Raw genomic sequence first — 14,396 nt, 5'->3', positions numbered from 1 at the left:
GCCCAAAAATGAATCCATCTGTGGCACTCCTGTAACTCCAAGTGAGGCTTTAAGGACAGCAGAGGGAGCTGGATCACAGCAACAGATAAATAATGGGGCGAAATCATCATTCCCCAATCTGAGCCAAGCTGGAATTGATGTGTTTGTACCAAAAAGTGACCCCAGTTTGGGGTTTATTACATAAAAAAGGAAAACTTCACCAGCTCCAAATTATCCCTTCACTCCTAATATCATCTTTTTATTTTCATTTTGCACCTCAGGTAAAAATTCTGTATCACAGGGTAATGAATGAAATATCCTCGCTGAAAAACCTTTGGATAAAGGCTCTGAGCATCCCAGGAACTGGGCAGGATGATGAGAGCACAGGGGCAAAACAGCAGGTAGAGCTCAGCAATATTTATAAATAAAACAAATTGAATTTATACATGGAGTAACAAATTGAATTCTCTTCTAGAAATTTTAGGCGTGGCCATGTGAGATGTTACTTTTAGTGTGGCAGACATTTAATATTTTATAGGCTGCAAAAGAATTAATTGCAATGTCCATAAACAGGAGGTGACACTGGGTCTTTACTTCATTTAAAGCTGCTGCTATTGCAGAGACATTGCTGAAAGATTAATTATTATTATTATTATTTTCTCAGAGGTTTCATCTTTGAAAACAGCATAAATTCATCTGCTTGAGTGTGTGGTGCAGCTTCTATTTTTGACAGGCATCAAACAGCTCTGTCTGCTCTGTGCTGTTCCAGGTGCCTTTCTCTGGGTCACCACAGAGCTTTGAACACTCTCAGACCACCAGGTTTTGTGGCCTCAGTGGGGTCTCCAGTAATTCACGGGAGGTGATCCCACAAAAACTGATCCCACTGCTCCAGTCTGTGATTCAGATGCTGGAGGAAAACAGAAAAAATGGTTTTTCACCTGAGACTCCAGGTAAGAGAGAAGAGAAAGGCACTGCCACTGCCCTTATTTTATTCTTATAAAATTTCAACTTTAAATCCAGAGGATTCTCCATCCAACAGCTGAAAATCACTTTGGTCCCATTTTGTTAAAGATGTCCTTGGGCTTAACAAGCAAATTAAATTTGTATAAATTTGCCCCTGAGTGGGATGAGCCCTGAAATCACCTGTAATTCTCAGTTTCCTTTGTCAGCCCTCACCAAAGTTACAATAAATTTGCAAAATAATTAATTTCTTGCAGTAAATATACTTCCCTCCTGTTTCTTGTACAGGCTACTCCTCGAGGAGCACCTTAAAAGCCTCTGCTGCTCACACAGAGGTGTCAAAAAGTGAAGAAAATCAGGAAACCATCCCAGCTTCCCTAACATCCCCTGCTCTGCTTCTCTCACCTGCAGCAAGGATCACCCACATGCAGCAAGAAATGCACACAAGGCGAGAAACCCTCATTATTCCCTAATTTTTGGTCATAAAAAGACCTTATTTGCAAGTTTTCTCCTCAGGAAGTTTCTCTTTGGGGGTGGCACGTGGTTCAAAAGGAGATCCCTGATCTCCAGGTGTGTGTGAATAAGGGAAGTGCTGCTGGCAGTAATTCTGGAAAAGCAGAGATGTTTTCAGGCTGTCTGCACATCTGGCTGCAGGTTCCTCTGGGAGAAGCACAGCTGGGAGCGGGCACAGCTGGAAATGTCCTTGCTGACACAAGAGATGGGCACTGTCTGCTCCTTCTACCAATCATCCAAGGAATGCCACGAAGGAAATTGGGTAAGGTTGGCATTGGGTCATCTCAGATTTCTCAGCTGACACACAGGAGAAGAAAGTTTTCCCCCTTCCTATCCAAATTCCTTTCAGTTTTCCCACATTGCTTCCAAAAATTGAAGCAAAATTAGAGAAGGAAAAAAAGAAATCTTCTGATTATGGCAAAGCAAAACAGAACCTGATTTAGTTTTCCTCTCTCAATGTTAAGGCACAAGAGGCTTCATTTTCAGTAACTCTTGGGTACTTAATCCCACTGATGGCACTTAAATGAACATGAATTTCTAATTTCTGGCTGAGTATTTGACACCTCAGGCTCAGGATGGCCCAATTCCCATTCACCTGGTGCTCCTGGATTGTGCAGATGGTTCAGCTGGGATGTCCATCATTTCAGGGGATGAAGAGCCAGACTGGCACCCTGGATTCGCTCCTGGAAGAGCTCTCAGAACACCACAGCCAGGCTGGCCAAGCTCTGCTCCAGGGACACCTGGAAGAAATCAAAAATTCCGGCCTCAGCCCAGAGCTGACAGTGCCCAAACAGCCCCAACACTTCCTGGAAGAACTTCCACACCAGTTGTCCTTTTGTCTGCTTGGCTTGCAAAGCCCAGGGTGTGACCTCAGCGAGCAGCAAGTGAGTTTGAGGCACTTTCTCTGTGTTTTGTCACCTCACTGCCATGCAGGGATGGATGTCACCAACTCTGGGTGGCACAAACTCACAGCTGGCTTTGGCCATTCCACAGTTATCAGAGCAGCTTCAATATTCACAGAAATTCAAGTGTTCCAGGTCTCCCTGGGATCTGGGCTTCTCTGGTCCTGCTGACCACAGAGCTCTTTGCTGGAGTGGAAAATCCCCACCCTTTTTTGATCTTTTTAACAGAAACATTCCCAGGAAATTGAGCACTCCCCAGACCCTGTAACTCGGATGCTCCAGGTTTCAGGGATGAAGATTGTAAAGCTGGAAGCTCTGAGACAAGTGTGTCTGTACAGAGTCCTGGATCTCTACAGTGACCTCCAGGTAGAGGCATTTTGTGATTTTCATGCCTCATCCCTCCCTGCATGAGCCTCAAGGCATCTCACTAAATTCCAAGTGCACAAACGCCCACCCTGGCCAAAAATCTACAGAGGTGCAAGGACAGAAACCTCCCATGCAGAACCCCACTCTTCAAATCCCTGTAATTATGCTCAATGCTAGAAAAAATAGCTTCATTCTATTAAAAAAGAAAAAAAAATTCTCCCTCTGCTTACCTGCTTCAGACTGGGGCTTGCCCAGAAGATGTGACCAGGACCCTGAGCAGGCTCAGCTGCAGAAATCGAGGTGAAGAAGCCGCCCGAGAGGCTGCTGAGAGCAGAGAGGAGCAGCAAGCAGCCAGAGCAGTGGCTTTTCTCCAGGAGCACCATCAGGAGGGGGATCTGCTGAAGGGTTTGAATGCACAGTCAGAGGCTGAGCTGAGGAAAATGCAGGCACAGTTTAGGCTGGAGCTTCAAACATGGACAGAGGAAAAGGTACCTCAGCTGAAACATTGGGATTGTCATTTATGAACAGCCACACAGAGGGTGGAGAGCTCAGTAAAATCCCTGGCCTAGGTATTTCAGCAATGTTTTATGGGATTCACAATTATTTAACTTGTGCTGTCAAGGGAAACTTAAAAAGTCTTTTGGGAAGCTGATGGATTCCATTATTTTTAGGCTGGTTAATTTTCCTCCCCTCTGGATTTCTAATTTCAAAGTTGCAACATTTCCACACTTCCCTCAAGTCTGTAAAACTTTGTTTTTTCTCCCCAGCTAAAAGCCAAAGAAGCACAAGTGATCCAGGAGACCAAAGGAGAGAAATTTGGGAATCTTGTGGCCTATTCCATCCTCTCCCAGAGGCACCTGAGGCAAACAGTGACTTTGCTCCAGGATTGCCACAGGCTCAGGAACGTGGCCCTGAAATCCCAAAAGGAGGGCACAGGCATGGAACACCTCGTGGTAGAAGTAAAATTCTCTTTTTTTGATTTAAAATGCTCTAGTTTCGTTTGGAGCCTGCAGTGTGTTGCTGCAAAACTTTACAAACTCTCAGGAACTGTGTCTGTTTAGAGAAATGTTTCTAGAAATGAAGCTAACTCCAGATTAAAATATATTGTACTACTTTTTAATGCCAAAAGGATTGAAACCATCCTGGGATTTTCTACTTCAGATCCAGTTTTAACATAGATTTACTTAATGGTCCTTAGAGAATCATGTATCTATTTTCAGTAGATATAGGTTTGTTATTTGGGTGTTTATTAATAACAAAAATAAAGGACTGCCAGATGCTTTTACCCAATTTCCACTGCCTTTTTTTTCCCCAAAAACTTTGTATTTTCACAACTCTAGCTCTAGCTCAATGCATTGTGTAGAAACTGAATTAACAAAAGGAGGTTCAGATATTCCAGGTTATATTTCACATGACCAATCTACCTTCCAGGATTTACCAATGGATGATGACAGCAGGGACATTTTGCAGCTCCTGAAGGACAACACAGAGTATTTCTTTTTAGTGCTGGAATTTATACAAGCTGTAAGATTATTGCAGCTGAGAGAAACCCACTTCAGGGAAATGGTCAGAAGCTTAAAAGGCTGCACCCAGGAGAAGGTAAAACTCAAAATAGATTTCTTTGCACTCTGATTCAGAAAATAATAAATAATTGTTGTTCTTACTGTGCAGAGGACTTTGTTCTCCAAATATCACAGTTCCCAAAACAATACCAGGATCTTTGGGTTTGGATCTTTTTTTTCCCCATTTACAGTTTGTGGATGAAGCAAAGGCCACAACCAATGAAGTGAGAAAATTCAGAGAGCAGAAAACAAGAAGGCTGAAGGAACAGCTGAAGCACTTCCTGGAAAAGAAAAGAACTGAGAATATTTCAAGTAATTTTGATCCATTTCAGGTTAGAAAAGAGCAAATCCCAAATGTTTTTTAATTGAATATGGACAGGACATAAAATTAATGGTATAATGTTGATGAGACCATGCCTGTAGCTGTGCTGAATTATGAAATTCACATTTCATATGCAAATATATATACAAATATAATATAAATGTTATCTATATTAATACATATGAAGAAAATGGCTGAAAGTAGAGAACAGAAATGTAATACTTTAGGAAACTGGAAAGGGATAGGAGAAGAACAGCTGCTTAAAATAGGTTATGCCCAAAATGGTGAGTTTAGGGGTTTTGGAGTTGTTTTTTTAACTGATTGTGAGGACTAGACCTGCCTTACCCACCACAGAGAGCTCACCCTTAGAGAGTCTGAGAAATTGAACAGCTTTTTGCAGGCACTGTTTCATCTCTTTGTTTTCCTTGTAGAGTTTCATGAAGGAATGCACTGAGAGAAAATCTTCCTTAGGAAAGGATTTCCAGAAGCTGAGAATGAGATTAGAAGGAGATAAAAAAGGGAAAATGCAGCAGAACAGCCATTCCCCATCACACATCACCCAGGATTCCCAGATTCCAGGGACAAAAGCAGAGGATCAGCTCCTCTTGTTCCTGACTAAGAGTAAGTCAGAGAATTTAAGTGATCTCTGATTATTTTTTGATATTGATGCATTACCTGGGGGTCCCTGATGGAAATGAACAGGGGAGAGATTCCAAAACACTTTACATTTTTGAACCTCTTCCAAAAAATTGATATTTAATAAAAAAAAGTACAGCTTTTAATCCTACCCAGTTCATTTTTAAACTGAGGCCTGAATACTGTGTAGGAAAGTCAAAATTAGTTTATGGAAAAAGAAATGGATGTAAATCCCTCTGGAATTATGCCGGATAACACCTGCAGATATCCTGTCCTCACAGATATCAAGGTGCTGAAGCAGGCAGAGCACCTGATGGCATCCAGGATCACCCTGCTGAAGCCTCAGCTCACAGCACCTCCTCTGCAAGGTAAAAAAAAAAATCAAAGTCATTTTGATGACTTTTGGTCTTTTTCCTGCCACTGTTTCACCTTGTCCCCAGAATTCCCCAGGAGTGAAATGTTTGCTCAGACAAACATGGTAAGAAATGGATTGTTTGGGGAAACAACATTTCTACATTTCTTTATACAGGGGATGAAATGAAGTGTAAAAAAACCTCTTTTCTCCTGGGCCTCCTGAAGGAGGTGAACGATGAGCTCCGAAGTCACGCAGTGGCAGCTGGGCTGGGACAGAGCCAAAGGCTGGAGAAAAGTAAATTTTAGCACTTTTCCCTCTCATAAAACAGCCAGAATTTGGTGTAATTGGAAGATTTCTGCTTCATCCTTTAGGGAGCTGTTGGCTAGGATCAGATTTTGCTGCACAGACACCTCAGTTTTTCTCTGCTTTAGAGGGAGGGCTCTGCCAGTGAAGGACAAAGACTCACCTGAATTTGCTGCTGACCAGCTCTAAGCCACATGTCATTAATGCCACTTTTCCAGACCTTAATTGTGAGAATTTTCTCTAAGAAAAGTAAAGTTTGGGGCATTTCCTTGATCATCCTTATAAAAATTCACAATGCATCAACAGGGATTCATTTTGCTTTGAACAATATTATAACAAAGATGAGAAATGCAGTTTTTTACCCAGCTGTATTGCAGTGTTAGCTCTTGGACAAACAAAATGCAAATAGAAATCAATTAATCTAATGAAACTCTACTGTTCTTGCAGCAGAAATTACTGCTCAGGGCATGCAGGAGTCCTCGAGGAGTCAGGAAAGAGAATTAACAGCAGTGGATCCTGCAGCCCTTTCTCCCAGGGAGTTTGTGGTGTTCCAGTATGGCCTCTCCATCCTACAATTCCTCACATTTCACATTAAAGTGAGTGTTTAAAATCTGATCATCAACAAAACTTACCCAAAAATACCCCTCAGCCGACAGGCTGCAGAGTGTTTACCAAGTAAAATCAATTAGACAACGAGAAATGTGCAAATATTGGGAAATAAATTCCACTTCTGTTTTCTCCACAACAGCATGGAATTGTTTTCAAGTCCAAAGATCCACAGTCAGTTCTTGTATTTGTTGTTTCTTGAGCACACCACTTAGGAAATGAGGAATTAATCCCTGCCTGCTGCATAATTTTGTAATAAAACATATTCCCTTTAAACCTCAGAACAAGGATTCTCTCATTTTCTCTGCACACCTCTGGCTAAACTCTCCAGGGTGTTTTGTAACAGCATTAAATAAATAACAATAATAAACTTGTAGTGGCTCCACCCAGAGCTCCAGGCCTGGAGCACACTTTCATTTACTTAATTAAAAAGCTGGCAAGAGGAAATCCTAAGGATTTTCAGTCTCCATTTCCACATGGATTTTTTTGGCCACTGCAAATCAGAGCTGACATTTAATTGAACTTAGATCCCATTAATCTCTGAGGTGCCTCCAGTACTTACAGGAACCTTTTCCCTTCTCTTTGCAGGCTCCAGAAATCACCCTGTGCGTTGCCTCCAGCCTCCCCCAGAGCCATGCCCCAGGCGATGCCTTCAGGAATTCTTTCTTTTATCAGGTTTGTCCATCCCACATCCCTGCAATATTTTTATCTCCACCAAGTTCCAGGAGACTGGGAAGCAAAAGGAAAAACACTGAATATTTTCTGTAAGTCGTAGGATGCTTGATGCTTTCCTAGAAAGCAATATATTTATGTAAGAAATCATCAAATGTTAATAATCTCCAGATATCTCTGAGCACAAACCTAACACAGCCATGTTTAAATCCATTAAATCAGCTCTGATTTTCCACTTTCTCCTGACCAAGTTCTACCACTTTTCATTTCTGCCAAATTCTCTCTAGGTCAGCTTTATAGGAGTCAGTGTATCAGCATTTTATGTGTTATAATTAAATTACAGGCCACTGTAAACAAATTACAAAATGTGACTATTTAGTCTTATTTTTTTTAAAGTTTTCTAAAGTTCATAAAATATAAATCTAAACCTGCCTAGAGCAGAGAGTGCAGGAATGCTTTAAATTCACAGCATGGATCATTTCATGCAGTCCTGTGCACATGGATATTCCCCAGCACTGCTTCCAATCCTTGCACTCACCTAAAACTGAGATAAACCGCTGGGAGGGCTGAGCCAATTCCTGCTGTGCCCTTGTCCCACCTGGGGATATTCCTTTTTTTTTTCCCCCAGAATTCCAAGAAGAAACTCTTCATCCTGAGGGATTGCCTGGGCTCTGTGGGAAGTTTCCTGCTGCTCCTGGTGCACTGCTTGGTTCGTGTCACTGCTGGGGACCTCAGCCACGACACCAACCCCCTCTTCCTGAGGCTGTTCCACCAGGTACATCAGTGTTTCCTCAATGTAACCACATTAAACTAATTCCTGTGAAAAACTCTTACTTTAAAAGAGAAGGGTTAATGCTGCCAGAACTGAGGAGATAAAAGCCAGACAACTCCATTCTAACCCTTGCCTGGGCAGTAAATGGGAGAATCCAGCAGGAAAAGCTCTTTATCATCACAGTCCTAGCTCAGAACACAGATAAATTAATGGGAAAATAAAGAGGGAACCGGAATTTTCCTTCCCAACAACTTGGTGTGATGCAGGTTCTCAAAACCTTTCCAAAAGTCTTTTTTTTGGTGTTTTTTTTTCTAATTTCTCTAGGCTCTAAAGGCCTGTCTGGGTGAGATGTTCTCCCTCAGACTGCAGCTCTCAGCAGCTCCCCAGAGGGATAAATCCCACAGGATAAATCAGATGCTGCTCAAGGAGGAACCATTCTCCACAGAGGAAATAAACCTGATCTCCCAACTTTTTGAAGTGAGAGTGAAAAGCCCCACAGCCACAGAACTCCTTGAGAAGGTAACAAGAAAAATCACAAGATCTGGTTGAAAAAAAATTCACCCCCCCTCATTTTTTACTTTGTTGGAGTAGCAATTAAATGGTTTCAAAAACCCAGCTAAGAAAACCCCCTTCCTAAGCAGGAAGGTTAAAATAAATTATTTAACTTCATGTAAATCATTAGGTCAGCATAAACAGCAATACCATGAAAAGATATTTAAAGAGTCTATAAAAAGGCTTTTAAAATTAACATTTATCTGCTCTCTCCACTTCTGTGTTCCTGAAGAACCTCTTGCTCCGTGTGAAACCTGAGGAAACATTCAGTGACAAGAGGCTGGGGAAGAAAAAAGAGGATTTCCTTCATCCCCTGAGCAGCAGTAGAAGGAGGGCACGGTGAGAACAATTAACCAGGAGCTATTATTTACTATTTAAATTTACTATTTATTATCCCACCACCCTGTACAGTGAAATTTGTCTTTCTGGTTTGCTGCTGTGAAGAGCCTATGGATAAAATTTTAATACTGGCATTTCTTCCCTCTCAATTGAAACATTTCCCCTGTTTTTTTAGCTTTGAAGAAGAAACTGTCAATTCCTCATCCCCTTCAGAACTGGAGGATAAAGTGGATGCATTAACTGAGGAGCTGGTGCACATCATAGAGGATGAACAGCAGTTTTTAAGTAGTAAAGGCAACGAAGATCTGCTTTCTTATTACCTTGAAATAACCAGTGTGGAGAAGGAGAGTTTGGTAAAACAAATAAATGCATTGGAAGAGGAAATAGCCCGGGGCAGAAAGTTGTGATGGTGCTCAAAACTTGGTGGTTTGGTTCCTGCTACTCTGCATTTGGCATTAGGCTTCAATCCAAAGAAAATCCCCTATTTTTGCCTTAATTACAGTGTATTTTTCCTCTCCATCCTACAGGCTCATTAAAGCAGGAGTGAAAGCAGTGCAGTAATTTAAGTGACAAGACTTTGGCCAGAGGAATTGACATTTCTGGCCACAGCCAAGTGGTGAGAAGAAATATTGCTGCAAAAGCCCAGACTCAGAGTTTCCAGGAACAGGAGCAAAATATAGACTCACTCAATTCCTGGTGTTAAATAAATTATTCTTTAAACCAATGCATCCCTCCTGGAGGTGTTCCGAGGCCTCTGCAGCTGAGAGTTGCAGTTTTATGATTTTATGACACAGCAAAAACTGCAGATGCAGTTACTGGGGTTAATTATATCTGCACAGTTACACTTAAAGTGCAAGAAACATTATTCTCCACCACGCTTCAGCTCTGTTCTACCACCCACCCAGCAGTGCAACTCCTGCACTGGCCCAGACCATCCCTGCTCCTAAACCTGGGGAATCAGTCTCTCCTCCTCCTCCCAAATTCAAGAGCCAAACATCAAAACACAAAATATTCAGTATTTTCCAATCACTGAAACATCAGCCCCACCTCCAGTGTAGATAAGAAGCAAGTGAAGAAGAGCAAAGCCACCCAAAACTCTTTTTTCCCCCCCCATCAGTACAAACCTCATGGGGGCACAGCACAATTTAAATATTTTTGTGATTCATTAAATACCCCCAATATCCCTGCTGGTGATATTTAGGTCTTGGCTCACACCACCTTTGCCAGAAGGAAGCAAAGCATCCTTCAAAGCAGCTTGGGGGATGTTTTTATCTTCCTTCACATGCTGGTGTTTCCACCAAAAAGCTCCTGAACACCCTTCAAGGCACCACCAGCAGATGGCTTTGACAAAATAAATAAGTAGATTTATTGACTTATTTCCTTTTTAATTCACAAGGAGAGTAAATTTATTTATTTAAATTTATTCTTCTTGTGAGTTAAAAACGAGATGCACATTTATTTATTCATTTCCTTTTTAATTCACAAGAAGAATAAATTTATTGATTTATGCATCTCCTTTTTAACTCACGAGAAGAGTCTCACACTACATCTTTATTCTTATGTTAACATCAATTTAAAACACTGAAAAACCTGTATAAAACCCCCCCAAAATGTTCATAAATACGGAGTCACAGACAGATTAGGCAGCAAGTGCTATTCTTATGAGGTTTTGCAGGGCCAGCCTTCACCCCATAACAAAAGCAGGGCTCCAGAGTCTGAAAGCAGCCACGGATCTACCTCTTGGTGTTGACCCAGTGGTACCTGTCCATCCGTGGGCCTGGGAAGGTGCTCATGGGCCTGTAGCCTCTGTAGCCCCTGTAGGCTCTGGGCTGGCCAAAGTGGGAGCTGTGGGCTTCGTAGGGCGTCCTTTGCAGGTACGGGCACCAGGGCTGGAGGGATGTCTTCCAGAAGTCACTGAACTGACCAGTAAGAGGGGAAATAATGTTAAAATGTGCTGGGGAAAGAGAGGAGAGCAGTGAGGCCATCAAAATTCTACCACATTCCTTCCTGAGGAAGCTTAGGGAGCAAGTGGTGCCTCCTACCAAAGCTCCATCCCACTCACAGCATCCCTGAGGTTGGAAAAAACCCTCTAAGGTCAAGTCCAGCTGTCGCCTAACCCATGTCCCCAAATGCCACATCTACACATACCTGAAATCCCTCCAGGGCTGGTGACTCCACCAGGGAGGGTGGTCCCCATCCAGGGATGGCAACACCCCATGCCAGGGCTGGAAAACCCTTTCAGGGGAGAAATCAAACCTAAACCTCCCCTGGAGCAACTCGAGCCTTTTTCCTCTCATCCTGTCACTGCTTCCCTGGGAGAAGAGCCTGACCCCCACCTTCCAGCACATCTGCTGAGGGAATTTTGGAGTGAGAAGGTCCCCCCTGAGCCCCACTGCCCCGGCTCACCTGGTACACACTGTTGGGGTTGCTGACAGTGGGGATGGCTTTGGGCTCCGTGCTGAAGCTCTCCTCATCCGAGGAGCTGCCAGAGTGATTGTCCAGGGCTGCCCTCCCCACGGCAAGGTTGATCTGCTGGGGCAGCTCGGGGTTCTCCTCCCCGTTGAAGCGCACCACGGTGAAGGGCTCGTTCCTCTCCCCGTACCTGCAGCGGCCACAGGTGAGTGCTGCTGCTGCTCTGGGAGGAGCCAGCTCACACCAAAAGTGGGCCAACCCTCAGGTGTTAATTAAGGCTGGGAGCAGGTTTAGGTTGATTAAATACACAGCACCTGGTGTTTATCAGCCCCCAGGCTCTGAGCTCACCTGCAGGACACCTCGAAGGGATCCACCCACACCGTCAACTCCTCGGGCAAGCCCAGCTGGTTGAAGTCCACGCTGCTCTCTGCACAAGCCTGGTCCAGCAGGGGATCCCGTGGCTGCTGTTTATTGATCCTTACACACCTGGGGAACAGCAGAGTGCAGCTGGAGTTCAGATCTCACTGCAGCTTTGCAGGTTCTGCTCGTGCAGAGCACACCCAAAATCTCTGTTTATTGCCTCAGCACTTTTAACCTGTTGATGCAAGTTCTCACTTAGAGCCCCAACCAGCAATTCAGCCCAACAAGCTGATTCATCAACTCAGACAAGGCTTGGCTTTTGATTCTCATCAATTACTAATTAGGCAATTTGCTGTTTTAAGTGTTTAAAACAGAAACATTCCAAAAGTCACTTTAAGACCACTTGAATTCTGCATCCCAGGAGTCAGAGGCTAATTAAGACACTTGTCTTAAGATTTCCCCCTCAGCTCTCTAGTTTCACCTTTACAGGTGAAAAATAAATGTAATTTTCACCAATTAATAATCCTTCCTTCAAGCTTAAGGAGCATCCTGGTGGTTCCCTTTGCATCCTTTATTTCACTTTAAGGCCTCCAGGAACTGCTTCTTGAATGCCAACCCAAGGCTCCACCTGCCCTGTCCATCTCCTAACAGCCCTCTCACCTGAAGGCTTGTCCTTGGCAGGGACTGGCCAGGTACCAGTGATTTTTGTACTTTTCAAACAGGACCGTGGTCAGCCTAGCTGCAAACTTCTCCACTTCATCCTTGCTCAGCTTGCCTTCCCTCTTCACCAGCTTTGTGATGAAGAAGACTGCAGCAGCAATTTCATCTTTCATCTTGAATTGCAGCACAGGGGGTGCCTGAGCTGCTGGAGTAGAGATGAAACACCACACCAGAGAGATTTAATAACATTAAGGCACTATCAGGTTCCCAAGAATAGATGCTGCAAAACCTGCACGAGCCAAGATAGACAGAGCCTGGATAAGCCTGACTGCCAAACAGCAGATTAAATTTCATTTTGGATATTAAAACCAGCTTAATGCGTTACTAGAAGGTCCTTACACTAAGCAGGTTAAGAGAGAATATTCAAAAAGAGTTTAAAATGTAACAGTTCTTATATGTCACATATATTACAAGCAGCAAATCTTACAAATATATAGGCTTTTTTCTGTAAAAAGAAAACCAAAAGCATCACCTTCTGACAGCAGAGACAGGGAAAACTTGAGATAAACTTCACAAACAGCCTCAAAGAGGCACTAAGAAAACAGAGAAAATACCACAAGGCCCTGGACCATTTAGACAGAGAAGGAACCCCAACACCCAAAAGCTTCCCTCCCTCCATTCCCTGGCAGCGTTTGGTCAGGCTTTATATGGAAGTGGAATCATGGGGAGCTGAGGAATGCAGCAACATTCAGGTGTGCAGGAGCTGCAGGTGTGTGTTAGATTAATTAACAAGCTGGTTCAAAGGTATTTCCAATCTTCTTGGCTTTATTCCAACATCAGTTCCTTCTTTTAGGGGGATTTAATTGATTCCATTCTTTATTCTGTTGTGTCCATCAGTCTACCCCATAAATCCCTGTGGAATATTTAATGTTCACCATGAGGAAAACAGCACCAAGCTAATTAATTAATGATTAGAACTGTGCTTGACTGCTCCTAGCAGACTTAACACAATTATTTTCCACGTGAAACCTTCACATTTGGCGTTCTCTATTTAGAAAACTGCTTGATTCTGGATTTATCACATCACTGATCTTCCTAGTTCACATTATCAGCATAGATTTATTTCGGTTTTCAGGTGTTTAAAACAGAGGGAATGTCTCGCTTCCTCAAAATTTGAGAGTTGTGCTCGTTGTTCAAAACCCCAAGCCATAATTCTCTGGGCACAGCCAGAGAAGAGCTGATTGTTCCTTTTTTTCCCCTTTTGCTGCCTCAGGAAGTTGTGTCTCCAGTGTCAGATCCCAGGAACTGCCGAGACAAAAGAACAAATGGAGGCAAAAAGAGCTGAGTGTTTAAAACTGGCTCTTAATGGGGCTGGGGATGGAGCAGCCAGGCAGTTCCAGGCTCACATCTCAGCCTGGGGAGTTGATGGTGACACAAGAGGATAAGAAATACAGAAATACAGAAATACAGAAATACAGAGCCTGAAGGCACAAACTGTGTGCCCTGAACCACAAATTTCTGGCTATTTCTGTGTTTCATTTCTCTCCACTCACACAGTTCCACTCACACAGTTCCCTCCTTGCGCTTCAGTTTCTTTCTACAGCACAAAAAAAAAAGTTAAAAGTAAAAACCCCCCCAAGGCTTTCAGTAGAAATTCTGCTTTTAAGGAATGAGTAATAAACCACAAAACAGCCCCATGTTCCTTCTCTTCCTTTGTCTCACATATCAAAACACTTCCTCAGCGAGTGGGGACCTTTCCCTTTCCATGACCACTCCAAAGAAACAGAAATCAGAGTCTGAGACAGATAAAGGATCCTCAGAAAAAGCTCTGACATAGAACCCCCAGTGTTGTGACCACAAGGGTTCCCTCATCATGTGCTCCCGGGATGACACACAAGGATTTTGTTCCCTGCAAAACCCTGAGTCATTCCTTCCTTTTTCATGGAGATAAAGAGGCCAAGGGCAGCCTGCTCTGAGATTTTTGGGGAATGCTGTTGGACAACAGGAAACTGCTGCTGTGCACTGCTGGGAAGAATTTCCACACAACATTTTCTGTCTGTGCAGTCTGTGAAGATTTTGACTCTGTCTGCATCCAGAATTAGCTCTGGGCAACACAGGAGCATTC

General features: G+C 43.2%; 1 protein-coding gene across 2 annotated transcripts; it reads right to left on the bottom strand.

Annotated features, from left to right (window-relative positions):
* Positions 1–10,177: 10,177 nt before the first annotated feature.
* On the bottom strand, positions 10,178–12,947 carry BTG4 (BTG anti-proliferation factor 4). Of its 2 annotated transcripts, none has more exons than XM_068994710.1 (5): positions 12,804–12,947; positions 12,272–12,476; positions 11,600–11,737; positions 11,246–11,441; positions 10,178–10,758 (listed from the first exon to the last, which is right to left on the bottom strand). In XM_068994710.1, exons 2-5 carry the CDS (start codon positions 12,442–12,444, stop codon positions 10,573–10,575), a joined length of 693 nt encoding a protein of 230 aa, XP_068850811.1. In that variant the 5' UTR covers positions 12,445–12,476; positions 12,804–12,947; the 3' UTR covers positions 10,178–10,572. The 2 variants fall into 2 exon arrangements, with proteins under 2 accessions (XP_068850811.1, XP_068850810.1); XM_068994709.1 differs by having other exon boundaries at positions 12,272–12,473.
* Between the last annotated feature and the right edge of the window lie 1,449 nt (positions 12,948–14,396).

Source organism: Aphelocoma coerulescens, chromosome 24 (genome assembly GCF_041296385.1).
Source record: "Aphelocoma coerulescens isolate FSJ_1873_10779 chromosome 24, UR_Acoe_1.0, whole genome shotgun sequence".
NCBI classification, from domain to species: Eukaryota; Metazoa; Chordata; class Aves; order Passeriformes; family Corvidae; genus Aphelocoma; species Aphelocoma coerulescens.
This window is presented reverse-complemented; position numbering and strand designations above follow the sequence as displayed.

Bases quoted from the DNA above. Each gene is read 5' to 3' on its own strand.
- BTG4 (XM_068994710.1), bottom strand. From the start codon at position 12,444: ATGAAAGATGAAATTGCTGCTGCAGTCTTCTTCATCACAAAGCTGGTG. The intron at 11,442-11,599 runs GTGAGCTCAGAG...TGGCCGCTGCAG, and splicing joins CCCTTCGAGGTGTCCTGCAG to GTACGGGGAGAGGAACGAGC. The intron at 10,759-11,245 runs GTGAGCCGGGGC...CTTACTGGTCAG, and splicing joins ACCCCAACAGTGTGTACCAG to TTCAGTGACTTCTGGAAGAC.